General features: G+C 39.3%; 2 protein-coding genes and 2 non-coding genes across 4 annotated transcripts in view; 2 read left to right on the forward strand and 2 right to left on the reverse strand.

Annotated features, from left to right (window-relative positions):
* The window catches only part of LOC135164710 (uncharacterized), a 108,800-nt gene that overhangs the window by 13,826 nt on the left and 71,744 nt on the right, over window positions 1-23,230 (forward strand). The gene's annotated exons all lie outside the window — the stretch shown is intronic.
* Window positions 1,673-4,618, forward strand: LOC135164228 (GS homeobox 1-like). Its single transcript, XM_064124382.1, has 2 exons — window positions 1,673-2,657; window positions 2,910-4,618. The coding sequence occupies exons 1-2, from the start codon at window positions 2,369-2,371 to the stop codon at window positions 3,578-3,580; spliced, it is 960 nt and encodes a 319-aa protein (XP_063980452.1). The 5' UTR covers window positions 1,673-2,368; the 3' UTR covers window positions 3,581-4,618.
* On the reverse strand, window positions 8,960-9,031 carry Trnap-ugg (transfer RNA proline (anticodon UGG)). The gene has a single exon. It is a non-coding gene; the product is annotated as a tRNA-Pro (tRNA).
* Trnap-ugg (transfer RNA proline (anticodon UGG)) lies at window positions 9,116-9,187 on the reverse strand. The gene has a single exon. It is a non-coding gene; the product is annotated as a tRNA-Pro (tRNA).

The raw sequence follows: 23,230 nt of genomic DNA on the forward strand, positions 1-23,230 counted from the left end.
GAATTTTCAAAACTTTTGAAATTGAAGATTATCCCCGAGTCGACATATTTGTCTTCGATTGGATCTTCAATTGAGTTGAGGAGACTATTGTGAGGTATGATAATTCGTGATAGTATATGTCATTAAAATGCGTTTAAATGGACTTGCAAACTTACCCTTCGACGCCTACTCATGTGCAATGATCCTTAAATACGCCAGGCAGGTGTAAATAATCATTCACCTCCGCAAAACGCTCGGGAGCGTATCCAACATGACATTGATGTTTACAAGATGAACATTAATTTTATGGTTCACCGGGTAATGCCCACTTATCGTACGTTGTTGGGCGATCGATAAATTATCTATTTAATTATAATGCACGTTGATAGCTTAAAGTTACAGAGTTGTATTTTCAGTGGAGCGGAATGATGGATTTGGGGAGCAATAAATAACAAGAATGTGCTTTTTCGTTATATTTAATTTGCTGCGCGAGCAAGGGGTCTAGTAATGACACGATATGAGGCAGTAACGGTGGGGTTATAATGGCGTCGAGTGTACTTTAATGCACATTAAACTGTTGTAGTTTTAGTCCCAATGTTTCTCACACAGACACATCATTATTGATGTGCTTTGTTATACTATTCTATGTTACGTTATTGTATTTTATCTTATTATATTTTATTTCGGAAATAATACATCCCTCGTATCATCACGTAATCACGATAGGACTCTTCGTATATCTCTCCTCCTTGCCGGTCTCTATGTTGGCAGACTATTGAAGGACCTTGAACTTGGAAAAGAAATTCGAACTTGTATGAACTCCTGGGGCCCTCACTGAATCATTTGATCCACTTTCCCACAATCTGAATGATAACAATCCCTATAAGTCTCACTTTATTTCATTGAAATGAGGATTTCTTGAACTCTATAAGAATGTCATTGGCTAGATTAGTGTCACTTTCACTTCAGCTTCGGCTTTTTTGCTTTCTCCTCGACTATAATCTCTACAACCCCCTTTGGGGCAATGCAATCGTTAGCTTTATCTGTCCAATTTCATATATAATGAAAAGCACTCCGTAATGACCTCGAGTTTGCCCCACGGAAAATGCTCCCGTATTTCTTCAGCTTTCTCCACTAGCCGCTTATCTTGATTGTCTCTCTGAGACTAGTCAGTGGGGTTTCCTCACGATCGTGAATCTTGTTAACAACCGGGGTTGGTTACATTTGATGAGGCTTCCGAGATTTATCTAAGCCGAGCCATTAATTTACTAGATTTCCTGAAATCACTTGACTCTTAGCTTCACTCTTGCACACAATCTGTTACATTCACCCCGCTTATTCACCACTGACATCGAATAAGAGAAATAGGGGTGAGAAATTGGTAATGAAACCTTGTGAATCTTCACAATCGATCACAACCGCGGCCAGTTGGCTTTAATAAGTTATCTCACTTTTTATGAATACGGGGGAAATTGAAAAAGTCACTTAGTGTTCTAACAACCTACGCTCATGTTTATCTCAATCGCTCCCTCGAGCACTTCTGCACGTGCTTATTCAAACAGTAAATGAATTTTTAAAATTGTGAAAAGTGCTTGTGAATGACTGGATAAAAACGCCATTCAAGAATTTGTTGTACGGAATTTCATAAGTGATTGAAGAAGAGAGTAAAAACGATAACAAAGAAGTGGAGAACTTCAGTGAAACATTTTACATTTAATTCGATGGAAGAATAATGGAGAGTGCATACATCCTAGAGTGAAACCAGAAGTAGTTCAACGCCCATGAAAAATATTCTTCAACCCTCGTTATGGAGACCATAAAATTAATGAAGTAATTGATAAAGGCAGCCTCAGAAGGTCCAGCAAACTCTAACATCAACAGATTTCAATTAGATGCACGCTTGGCACTGAGTGACTACAAAGACCGGGGCGATGCCTTACTAGGTAACCTACGAATGAGATTGGATGGAATTGGGGCTTTGAAAAGTGGCTTGGCTCGTTGCTCCGTCCCCAGAGAAATGCATTGGAAAGAGCGAGTGAGAGAGATGGGAATAGGGGATGAATTCGGGTGCCGCTGGTGCCCCTTGAAAAAGGGCGGGCCACAACTACCACGGACCCCAAACGAAAAACCAACCCCTGGGTGGAGTTACAGCCGGTATATATTCCCCCTCGGACCCCACAGGCCCCAGAACTCGAGGCAACATCGAGTCGCTAGGGTCACAATCTGAAAAAGTGTTGGAAAAAAAATTAACTCTCTGTCATCTTCGCCTGTGGACGTCAGCAACGAAACTTGACCTCCAACTTGGACCGCAAACTGGCTTTCTATTGGATTATAGTGTACTGTGAGACGTGAAGACTGTTGAGTTTTATTCAAGAAGTGATTTTAGTTGATGCCGTACAACGTCAAGTATTCAAACATGTCAAGAAGTTTCCTTGTGGATTCCCTTATTGGGAATAACTCACCACCAACGTATCCACTTCCCTATTATGGCAACCAACTACCAAACTACATGTTCAACTTTTTCAATCTGGGTCTGGGATATCAGCCAGTGAGACCTGTACCAAGGCCACCAGCTTTACCTGTACCAATACCGCTGAGCCCACCAGCTGTCATAGGTCTTCCATTATCTGGTCAAAGTCCACCGTCACCTCTCAGTGCCTCGGTCACCAGAATATCAGGTAAACGAAAATTTTATTACCCTCGGTAAGCTGAGAAAATCCTTCATAGTGTTGCACACAGTGGAAGACTGCTTTCTTCGATTCTCCAAATAACTTGTAGAGTAATTCAATTCAAGTTCATATAAGTGGCAATTTCGTATTCTTATTATTATAGCAAATTGTGTAAATTGTGTAAATTTTGCTCAGCTGAACTTCCGACACAGCGTTACTTAGTAACAAACAATGAAACTCAGTTATAAATTGCGCTTACAGAATTACCATCAACAAACGACTCATCATCCAGAAATAGTACACCCACGCCACCACCAGCATCACCAAATTCTCTGAACAACAGCTCAAAGAGGATTCGTACAGCATTTACCAGTACCCAGTTGCTGCAGCTTGAGCAAGAGTTTGCCAACAATATGTACCTCTCGCGTTTACGGCGGATTGAAATAGCAACAAAATTAAAACTATCGGAGAAACAAGTGAAGATTTGGTTTCAAAATCGTCGCGTTAAGTACAAGAAGGAAGAATTACCAACGGGACAAACTTCTAAGTGCTGTTGTTTGCGAACTTGTGGTAAGAGAAAGGACGACTGCGGTGAGGAATCGAGCAAGTGTGACAATGATAGTACACTGAGGGATGATTCTGAGGAGGAGGGTAAGAGAAATGCCGATGAGAGGGAGGAGATTGGTGATAGCAAGGAGTTGGAAGTTAAGAAGGAGATGAGGACATCGCCTGTATTCGAGGCAAGTTTTCCAAGGTTACCCAGCTTCTACGATTATCCGGGACAGGGGGATGCAAGCGATTTCTGCGATCTCTCATCGAGAAAACGTCGGGCTGATCATTTAGAGCCTTATATCACGCATATCAGTAAAAAACCTAATATCAGAGGCGGCTCTTGCACCGAACACACCGTTGAGAACATCGTAAACTCATAAATTTTATTATAAAAGACTGTTAACATCAAATTTGACAATACTCAGTGAAACCCCAGTTGTGTATATATTTTCTATATTATGTGAATGATTCAGATGAACTTAAAGACTGTATTTTTAGATATATTTATAACTACATAAGACTAAGAAAGATTTAAGGGAGAGCTCGGGGCACATTTACAACTCGACAGATCTCAGTGAAAAAAGTACTTCTTGTAAGAAATTAATGGCAAATAAAATTTTTATAAATGGCCGCTTTATTACTCTTGTATTTTATGTAAAATATAAAATATGGACAAGTCATTGGCCATTCAAAATATGTCCCCGCTCTTCGTTAATGAACTAGAAAATTATGAATAATGTATGTATATTGAAAATACCAGAAAGACTGTATATTTTGTAATATTTATCATGAGATAAACATGAGAATACATTGAATTCATTGATATGAAAATACGTATGGCAAAGTTTTCGTATGGTATTTACCTGCAATAAAACCAATGGATGAAATTCCAGTGGATGAAATGGGGTAATTTTTTTTATTCACACGTTTGACATGGCAGACACGAGCATCAATATTAAATTCTTCGCGGGGGAAAATTCCAAATATTTCTCTTTGTAAATTCTCTCGGTCATGATAGAGCATAAGGATTTTTCAGTTTACCCTAAATCGCTATTCTCTCGATCACCTAAAATGTTGAGGTTCACTTTTTTTATGGCCGCTGAGGGTGGAAGAGAACATTTTCAGAGTGAGTCGTGAAGGTAGAGGGGTGGAATGGGGGAATAGAGAATCTATGTGGGTGGAGAGAGTATTTGATGCGTTGAAACGTGTTATCTCCGTGGGTGGTGGGCCAAAGCGTTCAAATTTGTTCTGATTTTCCTCACACCTCGGGCTTCATGCCCGTGATAAAGTGGTTTTCCGCTGTTTTCAGTAAAATTGTGCCGTATTTTCGGAAGATTGAAGGGGTTAAGGGAATAGCTCAGTAGTAGAATGTGGCTTTCTGCGTTTTTCCGTTTGCAGGAGCTCGAGAAAACAATATTATGCAGAAAAATCTGGACGTATTATTAACTGCGTTGTTTAATCGTAATTTATACTTTGCTCAAAGCCTACCATTGAACGTGCGTAGGACTTTCATTGACAAGATTCTGCATTATTCATTGCTTGTGGAGTACATAAAACTACCCCAACCTTCTCTGTATCAGTATTCCGTTGGTAATCGTAAAACTTGTCCAACATTCGTGCTATTCACAACAAAACTTTTATCTGAAATTCATGAGAGGCCAATCTATCATACCCTTCACTTAAATTCTGAATTAAATTTGGTTTTTTATTTTTAAAGTGAGTTTGGCTGTGATAGATTTGAGTTTTATCCGATTTCAGTAATGAATAAAAACTGGTTAAAAAATATTTAATAACCCGAGGGAATCTAATGGGTCGGTTATGGAGCTCAGCGTTGACATGAACGAACGTTGTTTCCAATTCACACGGTGTGATGATTTCTCCCTCACGTTCATTCATCTATTCGGTTTCTCAGAATGGGAAAGAATAAAAAAATTTGTAAAGGTAAAAGTCTCATGTCACCGTGCCGTCGGTGTTGTCCTCATGCCAAGAAGCCAAGAAAATTTGGTCGGTACTATGAAGGGAAAAACATGAATCCTCTCACGCTTGAAAAAACATCATGCATTATGCACGTCAAACCGTTTGGAAAGCTGTATATTTCGTAAATTTGTCAAGAGGGCCTCCACTTTGGGACAAATTTAAGGTAAAACGTAGTTAATGGCGTTAAAGAGGAGCGATCCAACAATGCCACCGAAGACTCTTGAGTCCGCCACAATGGCACACTTGTGTCGCGAAAGAACCAGCGGGCGGTCTCTTTTCACCGCTACTCGATCGTCATACCTACCACCTTTTTACAGTTTTTTTTTCTTCTGTCTCTCTCGTTATTCTTTTTTTCAACTTTTGCACTTCTTGAAATACAAACGTTGACTTCGTGCCTCTACTATCCTCGCGTCCATTCACACTGGCTACGGGTCATTCTCAGCTTCCATTCAAGCCCGAACTTTGGGGATGAATGGATATAGAGGTCTTGGTTGGCTTCGGAGAAACATAGTGCAAGTTAGTGGGAGGGCAAATTGTCATACCATTGGAGAAAAGTTGTTTGTAACAATCGACGTGCTCTATTGGGTTACTAAAATTGTCCTGCGGTCGAGTCGTTTGATCTTCCCTCGGGCCTTTTGCGTGATATGGGCTGGGTTAAATGGCATTTAGTCGGTTACTATGAAATTCGCATGAATTGCTCGTTGATTTTTGCATTCTCATTGTCATAAAGTTACCGTGATTGTTACCATGATTTACGGTTTTTACCGGAAGCTTCGGAAGTAATTTTCTTAGCGCAACGCTAAGAAAATTACTTCCCAGCTAATTAATCCAATGGTTTACCAGCTTACTAGCATAAATACAAAATGTGCTAAAACATTCCTGCCTAGTAGTTGTATTATGCTGCATTCGAAGTATTTCAACAATTTCTCTTTGAGATGAAACAGATACGAGATTCACTAAATTCCCATTCCGTTCATTCCTCGCTGTCACTCCGTGAAATTCTAGTGACCTAACGAACCGCGTCGTTAATTAACTGTAAGTACACTTGACATTTAAATATTCAATTAATCAAGTGTCTCAGAAAGCCAGAAGTACAAGTTGGTCGTCTGTCCGGATTAGCAGTTGACGAGCGATCAGCTTCATTTCTCCCTTGCGGAATTCCGGGCTGATGTTACCTTTCGCATTGCTCTCGCACATTACACAAACTTCCCTCTTGGCTTTATCAAAGTAGATTACACGATTGGGAAAGCCAGAGCCTATCTGCTTCACTGGAGCAGATCTGGAGATTATTCCAGCGTACATAGGGATGCAATTAGTCTAGTTTTCATACTCTGATTTTGATCATATTGTAATCCTATTGTACTTTAGCTCATCTCAATATTGGTATATTCGAGATAGGTTCAGTTGCAATATGTTGTAACAATGGTGAATCCTCAAGTAGGCCGGGGCATTCGTAAAAACCGATTCGTCATTCGACACTCTGAGCTAAACATACCCGTCCGACCGCTGAATTGTTGAAAAGAGGCCCTGGAGACCGTAATAATATAAAAGGGGGTTATAAAGGAGACATGTAGAGGGAGCAGAAAATGAAAATGAAAAAAAAAAAACGTATGACCAAAAAAAAAAGAGAGATCCACTGTAAACCGGTGCGCTAATTCATTTCATTTTATGCACTCTGAAGTGGCGCTCGATCAAATTCAGTGGATGGTGAGTGAAAAAAAAAAATAGCTAAGCTGTCGCGTCAAAAATACATACGACAAAAATGTGTTATAACTCGAGAGGCGCATTCGTTGAGCTGGTTCTTTTCCCATTGAGTGTTGTGCGGGCACAACACTTGAGATTTTTGTAAACGGTTTTCTCCAACCATGTGACTGAGAAAACAACAATGGTGGTATGTCCGCCATTACAGATCGTTTCACGGGGTTCTTTGGCTATTTTTACAAATACCCGTGGAACACGGCTGCTACAAAATCGGCATCTTGTACATTATTTTTTTTTTTTCGCACAATGAAAAACGTAGTAGTTTCTTGAATACTTCAACAGTGTGAATGAGTGAGTATTTCTGGACCTCGTGCCCACTCGCTCTGGGCTATTGTCAGTTCCTTTGGTGACACTGCTGGTGATTGTCGAAGATCCTGCAGTGTGTCCAATTGAGCAGAATGGTTATACAAGAGCCAGGAGTCTTTTCAAGGTAATTTTTTCCTCGGTGAAACCTGGCAATTGTTTGATTCCTCGAGTGTCCGAGCATTCATCGGGCTACTTGAAACTTGAGTGACCAATAAATTTTACTTTTTCAAATTTATAAATGCAATGGGACAAGGCCATTGAAGGTGAAATATGTTGAAGAATTATTATTCGCAAAATGAGAGAATTGCACCGAGGAAAAAATTTTTTTTCATGACTCGAATGGAATATTCTAAAAACTTCTCGTCAGGTCAACCACGTAAAACTGCATTATCATAATCATGTGGACTGCGCCAGTGAATTTTTTTAACTGCTGTAATGAGAATGTTCGAATTGATCGACCTCCCCGGGGAAATGGGGTTAGCGTGAAGAACCCCCGGAGAGATTAAAGTTTGCTCTCCAAGTCTTGACTGAAAATTGTGATCTGATAAGTTTTACCAGGGGCGCAAGAGTACTTGGCATGCTTACAGGAGAATATATTCACTAACTTTTTTGCGTGCATAAAGGAACACGAAATGAATTTGCACGCGAGTACAAGTCAACGAACTCATAATTTTCACATTTTTATTATTTGCTCTTTCTATTCTCCTATGATTACAATGTTTTTTTCATCTACAAAATAACAGTATTTTGCTGCACAGCATGTTAGCATATCAATTTACCCGTATGCTCAATATAATTGTATACTGGGAACACGTGTTTATACTGTATTTGCATGTGGCCTATGAGCAAAGTGAATTGCAGTTGACGTAAGAGTGATTAACGAAAGACTCTAAGTTTCAACGAGTCATTACGGGATCGTTACACAGCAGCTGGTGGCTAAGTACTGGAGTTTTATGGGAGAATCTTCACGTGGTTGAGCCCAGCCATCGGGGGGGGGGGGGATTTGCCTGTGACACTGAGCGTCAACATTAACAGCACCTGCCAATCTCCCTGTAATCCCTCTTGAGGTTTGACTTTATGTTGAATGATGGATTTGCATGTTACATCTCACAATCTCTCGGGTCAAACTCGTAAGGTAACAATCTTGTTACCATATTTCACTGTACTCCAAAATAACTCAATTAAGGTGGAGCAGTTCCATCGAACTTTGGTGAATTCCATTTGTCAGCGCTGGAGTAATCAAGTCGCGAACAGCCACATATTTGTGACGATCTCACCAAGGTTCCGTGACGTATCTGTCTACGTCATGCAAGACCTACTCCATCTTACTCGCGAGTGTCCCCTTGGACAACATTGGGGCTACGTCACGCCACCACTTTCGCGGAGTGAGAAACCGCAGAAGCAACCTCCTCGACGTATCAGTGAAATAATTTATTCTACTGTATTAACTAGTTGACTATCGTGAGTTCTATCGCATATGCTACACTTTCTATGGGAAAATATGAGCGCCTCATAATCCTAGTCCGCATATTATTTGAATATATTAAATCCATACACCTCGTTGAGGTACACGCTTGCTCACAATTAGTTCATGCTATCGCAAGTCATTTGAATCTCATCAGATATGTCCAAGTGCTAATTTTCTGTATGAATGAGGGACGGTGAACGAAAAATATTACATCCACATAGAAAAAAATTAACCGATTGAAAAAAAAGGGCTCAGCCGGGATTTGAACCCGGGACCTCTCGCACCCAAAGCGAGAATCATACCCCTAGACCACTGAGCCGTTCTTTCGACGAGAATTATTGATGAAAATATATTTTACTTTCACATTCTGGAAGATTGAGTTAACAAAGAAAAATAAAAAATTGGGCTCAGCCGGGATTTGAACCCGGGACCTCTCGCACCCAAAGCGAGAATCATACCCCTAGACCACTGAGCCTCTTTGTGGTTGCCTTTCTTAGCTGTTTACAAAATCTCCAAGTCAGTTCCATTCACTTAACAGTATAAATGAGGTAAATGGATGTGAAACTGTGACAAATTTAAAGGAAGAAAAAATTGAATCAGATGAAAGTTGTTCTGCGAGTATTATAAAAAAGAACGGCTGAAAGGGGTCTTTGCGTTGTTAACAATGAAACATTATATTATTGAACAAAATATTTTCTCAGTCACAAAGAAATTGGTACACTGGGTATAGTCTGGTATTGAAAGCAATAAAATTGCCTGTCACAGTGGAACCATATGAATAAACGAATATTCGTTCCACAGAACTCAATTATTTTCTTTTACGACACATGAGAGTTGGCATCACAAAGCAAACATATAACAAATAAAATTACAATTATGAAAAATAATGCAATACATCTAACATCGTATTAACTGCCTTCGGAGATGGCAGGAAATATTTTAATTCATCATGTTGATCCATCTCTTTCATAATTGATCAGAGTCCAGAGTTAATAAAAAAATTTACTCTTCGCCTCACCTTTTCCGGTCGCACACCTACACGATACATGTAAAGCGTGACTTTTCTCTTCATCTCCCCTCCTCGCAGTGCCCCAGGGACATGGCACATAGACTGAACCGTTTTATTACCGCTTACAAGATCGATACTATCCTACACGAAGTGGGGACTATTTGCCAACAGCAGCGGCACTGGAGTTGCTCCAAAAATTCCCTTATGATCTAATTATGCTATTGTTCTAATGACCGATAGTTTTTGTCCCTCCGAATGGACAATAACAGGGCGGCAGAGCCTCTTCATCCTCATTATCTGCAACTTTTTTTTTTTGCACTAATTCTATGCCCCACGCGACCAGATGCTTCGAGCCCACCCACCCCAATTTGTCACAATCAGTGGGATTAAATCACGACTTAATTTCTTGGCTCAACATAAATTTTCCACCGTTGAAGCAATACAAAAGCTTGAGGGAAACTGTTGCGCCCACTGTCAGGTCGATCTCATTGATAAAGACAAAATGCTGTTCATTCGTTGAAGATCTGCTGACTCCCTCGGTCCCTTTCTCATTTTACTCCTAGCAATTTCAGTTTATCTGACCCAGGGTGATTGCCGGTTAAGACAAAACGGTGGTTCATTTTGAAGCACCACGTACCATTAAAAAAAAAAAAAACCTTCAGCATCGAGTCTCCCGATCTTTCAAGACTTATTAAGATGCAATCGTTGCAACGCCTCGGTTACACCTTTTAACGCTAGGTTAACCAAAAACCGATTAGATCTCTCCATCGTGTCCGTCCCTCTCCTACTCGATATCCTCTTCTTTTTTCCTTTTATTCTCACTACCAAATGCAAGATGACAGTCCCAGACACTTGCCGTCGAGTCACTGCACCTAATCCTTATTTAACCCCTCGTACTATCTCCAGCGATCAGCCTTTCAAGGATTAACTCGACACGTTGCGAGCCATATCGACAAAATGTCCAATTCTCGAATGCTCAGAATAGAAAACGATTTTACCATCACTTAGTCCCTAAACTAATCAGCGGCGAATCATCTCGTCATTGATTGCATTAAAATTTCACCCTCTCCATCTCTCACTTTTGAAATTTATCAGTTTGGATCGCTTGTTTGCTGAGAAAATTTTATTCTTTTCGTTTGAAGATCCTTTATTCTATCTCAGCTGTGCATGACTCGATCCATTGCCAGTTCCTATATTTATCGAATAGGGGAATCAGAAGGAGCGATCCACGGAGGCGGGAAATTCAAAGACGGGTCAATCGATTTCCTGGGAATTAATGATCGAAGAATTCGATGTATTGCTCGTATGGACTTTTTCTCTCTGTTTATGTTTGTAATAGTGTCTTTCTACCTGTCCAAGTGCGTTCCATTGGCTTCTTTTGAATCTCTTTACACTACGTACAACCCTATAACCTCACGTCACTATGTTCCCTCGGGTATAGCCATGCCACATCCTCCAGCGCCTGGCTTTGTAATGGAAATTGAGTGAGGTCGATGTGGGATTCGTCGACGCCAGGCTTGGTGGTACCGCACCAGAGTAAACGCAATTTTCTTCCCCGTAGGTTACGACAACCGCGATATATACCATTGATGTCTTCTCTCATCAAGTGCCAGTGACGTCAGCTATAAGCCCGGTAGTTTTATAGCATGTGCTAATGCCGAGGTTAATGCTTGTTTTTCCGTTCGTCTCCGTTTGTTTGACAATGTATTTTGTTCTGGTGCAAGTTGACCTATTTTCCTGTGACAATATTTGCATGTTCTATATTTTGTTATGAAAGTTTCATGCAATCGCATCGATATGCATTTACGTGCATAAGGTAGCATGAATATTGATGATTTAATGTATTTTGGGATTAACGAGTTTGAAAAGAGATTCTTTATATTCTTCCCGCGTGTGTACCATCCGCTTCCAGGAAATTTCAGGTCTAAACTTCCCTGGTTTAATCTTTTCAATAAAAATTCCCATGAAATTTCAGTGGAAACATATGCGGTAGAAATTATGGACAAGTGTTGAGGGAATTTCGAATCAACAATTTTAATAGCCTGATTTGAAAGACCTCATTCACTGTTCAACAGGAAAATATTGCTCTGCGGCGATGTAAAATTTGTTATGGCGATAATGGGTGATGCAATATAGAGAGTAAAAAAGCTGCAGGGTGTTTCATCAATATTCAATGAATTTGAATAACATTGTTATAGAATAATCCTCAGGCAATTTATTTTCGGAGGCTATCCATTTTTTTCTCTTTTTCTCCGTATATTATCATTTTAGCAACACATGCAGAACGAATGTACGCCCTAATATTTTCTTGAAAATAAAAAAAATACACAAGGGTAGGTAATTTGAGAAAGGAAAGTTCCTAATTTACAACCCCTTTGATAATACGAAGCGTCGGTTCGTTAGTGAGATATTTGCATAATTTTCTCGCCTCACCCTTTTTACAATCATGACACGAGGTGAAAAAGGGGAGTTTAACGTAAGAATATGGGGGTATGAAAGGGACTGGCTGGCATGCAGTTAAAAAATACCGGGCCACTTATGTCTATGGTAATTTCATCTTCTCACCGAAACTAATCTCGATACTAAATCAAAAAAATTCGAGAAACTAAATAATAATTAGTGTCAATTACTGTCTCGTGTTGAACCATCTGACAATCAATGTTAAATAATACCTGTCCAATTAGTCATTTGAATTTACATAACGTGATATTAAAACTTGAAAGCCACCCTTGTGAGTAGTATAACAAAAAGGCAAACTGATCTTTGAAATGACACGCTATTGCTATTTCGTAAATAAATCAGAAAAGAAAAATACAGAGTACTCAAGAATGGGGGCAATCTCTGTTATTGCATTTTCTCTAGGAAGCCAGGTAACTTCCACTTCAACATTGCCATTTCTCTCATATTCTTCTGTGTTGCTCTCAGCTGAAGATAATCTTATTAATTTATCTCTCCCAATCTGTGTTTACGTTGAATCTCTTCTCGAAATGTCTCCGGTAGTTTTCAGATGACAATAATAGCAATTGTGCTTTTTCTTGTGCCAGAGAAAATAATGTGTGGGTGTAAAGTGTCCCTTTTGTTTCAATCCAGCTTTTTAACTCGTCCCCATTTCTATGGGAAAAATTGTGAATTTGCATGGGAAACCGACTTGGTGTCAGCAATGTTGTTCGTTTTATTTTCATAGCTGAGTCTGTAGACAATCAGACAACTGTCGGAACTGGCAATAACAAGAATAAATTAAATGAATGGAACGATTGTTGGAGGTGAATAGAATTGAATGTGATGCATTGGCCGATGAACCAACAACTTCTCGCTTCATATTCCCTCTTTTTATTTTCACCCGAGTCACTCTGTACTCTACGTTGTTTTTTGGCTGAAAAGCTGACGAGGTGCTTTATCAATGTCCATCAACTTCCAGTTCAGGTTAGGTTTGTTGAGAACTTGAAGATTGTGGCATTAAAAAAATTGCTTGCATTATCGATTTTCTAGAATTCGCGAATAAAAATGTCACTGTGGGAAAATTACCCCGATAGTTACAGCATGGGAATGGGATCCAAATACCCGGATCTGGAACACCCTTGCGGCATAATTTCGAACGAATGAATATTCAAGGGGATCGAAGTTCACTTTTATTTATTTTTTTCCTCGAAACCCGGTTATTTCTGCACAAATTGCAATATTCACATTACACGGAGCCTCATAAATATCTAAAATGATATTTGGTTGGGTGATTTTTCGTTATGTTTTCAATCCGATGGATAGTACGTGGACGATTATAATGCAATCCTTCATCAAATGTCCGGAAATTGATATTAATATTTTATGTGAAAGCGAGAAAAATTCACGTGCTTGAAAATTAAATTTCCGGAGCTGATATTGGAATTTTCCCTGCTGAGTTCGTATATGCTGAAAGTAGGGTAATGTAATTAGTCCCAAAAATATGATTAATTTCGATAATGTAGCTTTCAAGATGCGCGCATTTGATTTTTCTCATATTTACATTAAATTACTGTCAATTCTGCGTCAGTTTAATGAAAACCGGTGAACTCCTGGTGGGACATGATTCCGTACAGCCGGTGCGGTAGTAAAAAATGAATGAAAAACAATCTCGAGATCTTGAACTACAACATTCTCGTAGAAATAGAGAATCGATTTTTAGGGCCAGTACGATAACTCCCCCGTCGGGAAGTTAATGATCTAAAAGTACACAGAGAGAAACAAACATGACTGGAAAACGTGCTATAGTTGAAAATAAAAATTGAGGCTAACAGGACGAAAAAAAAAATTGAATTGACTGATAACATCATACTGCTTGCATGTGACGGGTATTTCACCGACAGAAAAGAAATCTTTTTATCAAGAGAATTTTAATTGAATAATTTTTCGATTAAGATTTAGAATAAAATTTCTTTAGAACATTCAGAGAGATTGTACACCACTCAAAACAGTATTCAGTAAAAATTACAGAACAGCTCGGCATTATTTCATTGAACGTTTCCAGCATTTTCCGGAAAGGCCACTGGAAAAGTGCGTAACTGTACCGTAATTTTTACTGAATACTGTTTTGACTGGCAGATTATGGAACAGGAACGTAATTTTTCAGGAATTTTTCTCTCGATGTAGTAAAGTCGCACCAGGAGATATCTCACAGTTATGCAGTAAACTTCCGGGCAATTACGTTGCAATTTTTCCGCGTAAGTCCCTCTTCATATGCCATATTTCAAAACTGAATAAAATATATTCCATTTCCATTGTTCGGGGCCAAAAATTCTCACGTAATTCCTCTACTTTTCGTAAATTTATTGGGATGATAGCATGTAGTTGTAGGCTGACGTGAGGTCGACGGATACGGCAGCATAGTGGCCTACATTCATACCCACCTCCTGGTTTCACCAAGGGAATGTACACTTGACGTGGCATCACGTAGTAAACCTTAGTCTCTCACGAACAAGGCAACTGTCCATGCATATGGCTCGGTACACAATCCAATGATACTGAAGCCACAAATGCATGATAGCTAGCAACGAAATTTACTGTCTAGGCTCATAGGATAACCCAATTTGATTAATAGATCAATTCAATCTGCTCGGGGAATGATTGACCGGAAGTTCTCGCTCCGTTTTGCGTGCCATGGAATGGGTTTAAGGAGTTTGGGTGGATCGAGGATGAGGGGCAGAGAGATTTATCGATAATTCACTGGTAAGGAACTCGAGCGAAGCTCACTCAGCGACGTTCGATAGACCTCGAAAACCCTTGGTCATTGGTATTCAGTTGGCCATTCAGAGACAGTTTCCTTGATCGAACTGATCCTTTGAACTGTGAAACTCTCACCATTTGTACTCTTCAGCACTGTACTCCGATTGAATTTACCCCCTTGGATTCTTGTACTCGGGGTTATCTGACAAGAATATTACTCGATCCATTAGGACCATCATCCCTGGTAACATGATTTCATTTGAATAATTGGTTTGATGCAACTAAATGCGTCGCAACTTCGGTTGTATTTTTCGGTAACAAAAATTGATAGTACATGTTCGATGCATATTAAATGATTTCACCTTATGAGTGTGCAGTTTATCGGGTGCAATTACCACTCAAAAATGGTTTCCACTGTGATGATGTTGAATTACGAATCAATATGATGAATCCAACCTCTGAACTCATAAATCGTTTTATGTCCGAACACAGATGGCAGCGACAATTTAACTTTGAAAATCATAAAAAAGAAATTGGTTTCGTTGGAAAAATCATTTTTATGAGTTGGCGATGGTTATAAAAAATCCATGACATCCAATTTTATTTCCAATTTTGTAGCGCCCTATCCGCAGGGCAATGTACAACGATATACACGTGTAGCGCATGTTCTGCATATGTAGAGAAAGGTTCTATTAAATAAAACAATCAAATTCCTTGGGTAATTTGGGAGACACTTTCACGAGAGGAAAATTGAATTCTATTTTGTGGGGAAAAGGGTCAGGGAATTCTAGTTCGTTATTCAAATGTCACGAGAAAAATTATTTTCCGCCCTCGTTACGATGTCCACAAACTGAGTATTTTGACGATTTTGTCGGCGAAATTCAGCCAGAAATTCACGAAAGCATTTTCCCAGCATCTAAAGCAGAGTAATGCTCGGGAAAGGGAATGAAGGAGTTTCTTGTTACAGGATATACATATATATACCGGTAATAACGTAAGAGCACGTCTTTTGCATCGCTAATGAAGATTATAGCTCTTTAATTCACTGTCAACTACCAAGTTTAGTCAGTACGTCCTTGAACCGTTTCTTTATTCCCCGTTACACGTGGCGACATTGCGAATAAGTCAAGTTACATTAGAAAGCATCCAGTGTAATCTTAACGTCACTCTTGTCAGAAGTTGAAATGCTGAGCAATTCAGCATACTGCCGGCTGACATTCAAGTAAGCCGTTGAGACCTTGATTGCCGACGGGGTTGAGTGGGATGATAATACGAATGTATTGTTCCTAGAGTGGGCATTCAGGTGATCAGAATTTTCTAACTCTCCATTACAAGTGCATTGATCAGGAAAAATGAAGTGAGAGTAGAGGATTTATGCGAAGGAGTATTGACATTAATGAATCCCATAAAAAATATGACATGAATAAGAATGGGAAGTGAATATCTAGAGAAGAAATAGGATTTTCATTGACGTCGAAGAATTTGTCAATTTTTCTTTCAAGTTCTGCCATTTCGGGTTAGAAAAATGCTTCTCGCCTGACTGGCGCAGATAATTGTTCTGTAATTGATGAAATTGGTGTATGGAGAGGCAAATTAATGGTCAGATATCGGAATTATGGAATATTAGGCTTAATGATAGAAACTGATGAACGTCGATAAAATCGAATGAGAGACATTTCCAGGACTAAGCGCACATATGTCTTGGAATTTGGGTGTTGAGACCATTGATCACATGTGACGGCTCGAACTAATGATTCGGTACCCGTGCTATAGCAAGCACCACGTCTCGAAGGAACGGGGAACGCTCATTTGGTGGAATTAATCCTTGTAATATTGCGGAAATGAGTGGAAGAAAACAATTCGTCATGCGTCAGTTTAGGCGAGGATTTTCTTATTATTCAATTGGCAATCGATAGTCTCATTTACCTTCTGCGTCTAGGTGGAATTTTTATTTAATAAATACTGAGGTAATTGATGAGAAAATTTCCTAACCCAACCCCCTTCAGTCTTCTATCAATTTAATCCCTCAAACTAAGACGTTGAAAGTGCCCTTTGCACAAAAGGCCCTTAAACGAACCTGATCATCGATAAACAACGAAATTCGATCTGGAATGGAAATCCATAAAACCGGAGCCCTTTCACAATGCCAAGAGCCAGTTGTAACCTGTGCGATTGAAATCTTGTTTTAGGACCTGTGGGATTCCACCCAAATACCCGAGGCTCTGCATACAAACCCTCTGGTTTCTCCACTTTTATCCATCCAAAATGACAACGACTAAAGCATCCCTCAAACATTTCAATTTCCACAACTGAATCGTTGACGCGTGCTCGAGAAACCTCTAATCTGTTCTCTCTCTCTCTCTCTCTCCCTAAGTCGCATTCTTATGCACCGGTGACATTTGTATTATTGTTGTCATCCTTACCATCCAGATCAGTTGCTCGATCGCGTGCCCTGTGGATATTTAATCCCAGGGTATTCGAACGCTTACAAACCCCTACCTGGGAAATCTCCATTTTTATCTGTTCCCATTTCATTTTCCATCGATTTCTACTATTATCGCTCCCATGCCTCAATTATTCCTCGAACATTATTATCGATTCAACAGAATAGAACTCAAACTTTTTCGATATTTTTTCACGGTTTGATAAATTTGCTTTTGTGTGGGAATAAAAATCACTTGAATACTCTCGAATATGCACCACTGATACAATATCTTTCATATCGCCAAAGGGGAAAGAAATACGGTTATAATTTTTCGTTTATAATCCCCCGCCCCTCCCAACAATGATAGCGCCCTGAAAAAAAAATTCATCCCTCCAAACTAGCTCGGCAAACTAACCAAATAACCCCATTTTTCCGAGGAGAAGTTGTAGGCCAAGACCTAAGCAAACTTCTCACCCCAAAAAAGAAAATCAAACATCCTCTGTCCAAAAAAATATCTCAACCCCAAGAGGCTTCTCCGTCGATCGACAAAAACTTGCTATGCAATCCTGTTCTCTTACCTCCAGCAGTTGTGAAACATTGAAACTCCTGTGCAGGAAAAGGGAAGCCCCGGAGTTTATAGACTGAATTCTTTTTCCATCGATTTACACATTTTGTGGAGCAAACTGCTGGAAGTGGAGACAGAGGAGAGGCCATGAATAACCCCGTGACACTGGGTTTGAGGCTATTGTATAAGTATTGTTGTACGAACGATATTACGCTTCGACCCCCAAAATGTGTACTCAAGTACTTATGACCAATAAAGCAGCAGGAATAGATACCGTGAAAATGGGAAGGGGGATTGAATCGCATGCGGCTACGGTTAATCCCCGCTCTCTCAATGCGATTCTATTGCAGTTGAACGATATGTTGGGGAGGATTTCATAAGATGTGGGATATTATACAAGGCCATGTGTGAAAGTGGTGAGTTTGCTTTTAACTCTTGTACATGCATGTTAATGAGAAGCACTCTATGGAGTTATGAATGAATAATAATCTGTATCTACGCGTTCGATATTGAAATTGCTGGTGGGTACCGAAATCTAAACTCCATAAGTTTTCCCTCCGAGAATTTAATATCTAGAAATTTGGAATATGGTTGGTCGGGAATGGGAATGGTAAACATTCAGTGAAATAATTTTTTTCAATTTTTCGACTAATAAATTGAAACGCAATTTTTTTTCGTCGTGTAGTATACGACATGTCCGCAGGGAAAACACTTACTGATGAAATAATTTTTATTCTCCTCGTGAATTTCGTAATTTGATTGTCGCACTCACTAACTAGAGTCATTCCACCTCTCATTATGACAAAGCGAGTGGGCAATTGTACTAAGTAAAGAAAAAGGACGGATGACGAGTGAGATATTTTTTACTCCCGGGAGATTTAGAGTTTGTGATAATATTAAAAAGTATTTGACAAGTGAGAGTCCCTTCATATTCCTGTATAATACGTGTCCAGTTTTCCTCGGGAGTTTTAGTTTTCATATGTACCCCGGATATTCAGTTTTGAGTTGGCTCTCGTCGTTTTGCCCTTTCTACTTTTCCCCCGGGGGATGTGCTCCACGTGCAATGAAAAATTGATGCGTCGTCGCAAGAAACTGCAACGGCAGAGTTGGTGGTTCGGCTTAATTCATTCTGGGGGCTTCTCACGGAGTTGCCTGGCCCCAGTGTCCTTGCTACTCGGCGAGTTGAATTATATATTCAAGTTGGATGGTGAATCCCGGGGAATTAAAAAATCTTAACTTGAGATTAATTCGATGAAACTGATGAAGGTTAGACAATTACAAAATGCAACTGGAAAATTAATGTTTTTTCATCATCACTTAAAACTTCCAATTCGATGAACTCATACTCGCTTTTGTACACCGACAATTTACCTGAAAATTGTATTGACAGAAGACTGAATTAATCCTTGACTTTACATCTAAAAGTCTTCAAGAAAAAAACAGTTTGAATTATTTTTTGTTTAACTCGATTAGTATATGTTAATTGATTTAATTTCTACCAGAAGCCTGACCGATTTTAATGTAATTTGTGGGCGTCGCACTATGCGATGTTCGTACCGTGTTCAGAGCCTTTAATATGAAACCATTTATGAAAATGGAAATATCATAATGCGTTACCGCCATCAAAGTTTATGGGAGGAGAGGGAACGACTAAAAACCCTCGTGACTGCTGACTATTTAGAGAGAAAAGGCCATAATCATCTGTAAATTAATCACTATTTTCGCGTTGTCAGTCCGATGACCTTTGAATTCAACAGCAACAACTGTCACATACACCTCTAGAATGATAATAACCACCTAATGTAAATGTAAATTGAATGCATATACCGGTAAATTCCGGATTTACTGGATCCATTAATATTAAGCCCCCGTGATCTTTGAAATTCATCGACTTTAATTAGCATTTGGGTTGAAATAAAATGGGGAAACGCGCTAGAATGTAAAAAAAATTGTTTATGTGTCATGAGCTGTTCTTCACAGCTCAGACCTTAATCCAAGTGGATTCAAGCGGTGCAAGTCTCTGATATATATCAAACCTTATGGATCTTAGTCGCACCTAATTGAACCAATTTTTTTCATCCCTCCCCTAATCAGTGGGCTCAGTGGGAATTATGTCGTCACATAGTTCCATTTCGCCGAGCCCTCGAGGAATAAGGTCCCAAGATAACGGAGGGCAAAAAATGGTGCATCAGAAACACAAGAGAATATACGTATTGGAAGGAACCAAATTAATCGAACAACGAAGACTCCATTAATTCACTAATTTTAGGCAATTTATAAACTGTCATGGCCAAGATTCGAAGGCTTAAGAGCCCTTGTAATAAATCAACCCAGGGAAAAGCCAGGGAGCAAATTCGAAATCCTGGAAATAATTGAAATTTCCCATTGACATTACTAATTTTTGTTAAATAAAATAAGTTGAGAAATGACAAACAAATACTGAATACTTGGAAGACAGAAAATCAATGCACATTCCACGGAATTGAAACATACGAATTAAGTGATATTTCAAAGTACTGATGGTCTCTGCGATCTGATAACCACTAACCGCAAAGAGTCAAAGGTCATTCAGCTTCAGAGAATTGGCAATCGAGTCGTGTGTGTGAATATGTAATTAACGACTATCTGGTTGTATACAGATTTAACAATCATGCTCGTTGCAACACCAAAGGAAATGGCCAATTCGAGTACTGGCATTGGGTATTGTTGGAGAGGGCTGCATATGGGGGTATTCCAACAACTGATACCAGTACTTCACTCTGTGTACGATCTAGAGTCCGAGTTGCTGCGGTTTAGAGTTCCGTTTCGTTATTTGCATACCTCAATTCGTTGTGATTCCGTACGGATTTTGATAATTATTGACTTGACATACGCCGCGATCATTCGCAAGCGGGAATGCAGCCTAATTGTAAACCTCTGGTGACTCATTTGAAGTGTAATGATAATAATTCCCTTGTTTCAATCTGATTTTCGTGTTGAGAATTTTTTTTCTGTCAGTGTAATGCTTCCATTTGAGCGCAAACAATCACACGTTAATGGAAATGTAATTTCTGACTTTTTTGCCAATGTCCAATTGGCAATGGAATCGAAAAAAAATTCAGACATTTACAAACGCATTAATTATGCCGAAAGCCTCGACAGGGTCCACTGCTCATTCACGGACAAATAGACACGAAGTCAAAGCGTCGGTTCGGTAAAGAGACGGGCTGGTGGGGGCAAGGGGGAGGAGGGGAGTTACGTCACGCCCCAGGACCCAGGTATCTGCCAGGTGTTACTCCTGGTCCCGCCGGCAGGTCCGGTGGTCCTCTGTTTCTCCCTTAAATTCAAGAGGTCTCGCCCATACAACACGTCCGCTCAATGAGCATGACCAGTTCGACCATTACAATTTTCTCGCTTTTCTTATTCTCCTGGATTGCCCTCTCGGTGTGTCCTCAATATATTCCAACAGCTCCTGTATGCTATACCCAGGTCCTTTACCAGTTGCTTTTGTCGGTGTGAAAGCTATTTGCCAGCTCTGACAAATTAGAGAAACGATTCGACTGGTACCCTTGTACATGCGGGTATGAAAACAAATTTGTCCTTTTGCTTTTTGAGTGACTACACATTACGGTCCAGGTGGTCCTGGATTGTTTGGATGAGTTGCTAAATTCGTCGTTTGCTGGCCATTAATTTCGATGTCATTTGTTCATCTTTTTCTCTCGTGAGATCGAGTGCGCGTTGTAATTATAAAATCCGTGATGGAAAATTCCGGAGTTAAATAAATTTCGAATTCAAGTCAGTCACCTCATATTTGCAAATAATAATTGAAAAATTTAAGGGTGATAGAATTAACGATTTTATAAGTTAACAGTAATTCTGATTTTTTGAACACTGAAATTCTTCTTCATGGTTATCTTGAGTTATCGAACTCGACAAATTGTTTTTTACTAGCCACATTTATCTGACAAATTGGTACTCCATTTATCGTATTATATTATAGTTCTTTCATCCTCATAAATCTCCCAGGAACATGAAATTAATGAACACACCAGTAACCACAGAATCCATCAATTCTTCTGCAACTGTTCCTTTTCAGGATCCTCTTCTACGGTCCCTAGCTTCCTGAAAAATGGCATCAAAGAAAATTTCACATCTATCGCATACAACCTCCGTTCATGCGATTCGATACACGTGATTCTCTGAGGTGCTATGTAACAGTTTAACTGTACTTCGATTTTCAACGGTACTCGAAGAAACTCGCGCGCCCAACTCATAAAGCGTGCGAAGCCCTCTTACCCCCCCTGAGATTGAGAATAAAAAAAAAGTATAGGGAAAAACAAGTAAAAACGTATGAAGCACTCTGGTGCAGGATTTTTGAGAGGGGTTAGAAATTCAAGAACGACAGATGCTCCTTGGTTTTACGGTCACTCGTTCCACTTGAATTTCTCTCTCATTTCTCAGTGGCACATTTTCTTTATTTCTCTCTATCTCGGTTCTGCGTTTGCAACTGTTCACACCCTCTTCGTTGAATGTCAGTGCTCACTATTTTTTATAGCATTTTTTTTTCTGCATAACCTTTTCATCGTTGATACCCTCCGGCCGTAACGATTTTCCAGATAAACAGAAAATTCCCGTGGTGGATATTTTCTTTTCCCCGGCAGTGGGATTTTTTCTATAAAGAGAGGGCAGATAGTGTATTATCACAAGATTCTAGTCAAATTTAATCTGCAAATCGCGAACAGAAACGACAAAGTGAAACATGAAAGCAAATGGGATACCTTGAAAATAATCTTTAATCGTTGAAAGATTGATTTAGAATAAATAATGAGGTAAATAGAGTCGACACTGAGAAACAGAAAAATTCTGTTAATACTTTTAGTGACCAGTAGAATTTCTTCATAACCAGAAAGTGATTGCTCAAAGCGTGTTAAGTTGACATAATTTACTTGATATTTTTTTATTTGAATTCTTAAATATTTTACTGCAAAAACCACTCGCAGTTAATTGAAAACTCGTTTTCTTTTTATGAACCAATTGCCCTCATCTTTCGAAACGCGCATAAAAGTATTTCTTGGCGTAAGATTTTTATCTCATGCACGATACGTTGGCATTGAAAATTTTCGCGTCAGGATTTCGCAAGTAAAGATGTCCTCATGAAAAGACTTTTATTTTTTTTTCTTCTATGTGGAAAGTTCATTCATCCAAAACAATTGTACACAAGCTCTGATCGACTAATCAACACTCACATAGGGAGATTATTTCATTTGCTATTTACCATCCGTAAATTCGTTTATAATAACAGTTATCTGATGGGTAAATGCACTTGGCAAACTTTTACTATTGA

This window comes from Diachasmimorpha longicaudata, chromosome 7 (genome assembly GCF_034640455.1).
Source record: "Diachasmimorpha longicaudata isolate KC_UGA_2023 chromosome 7, iyDiaLong2, whole genome shotgun sequence".
Classification (NCBI taxonomy): domain Eukaryota; kingdom Metazoa; phylum Arthropoda; class Insecta; order Hymenoptera; family Braconidae; genus Diachasmimorpha; species Diachasmimorpha longicaudata.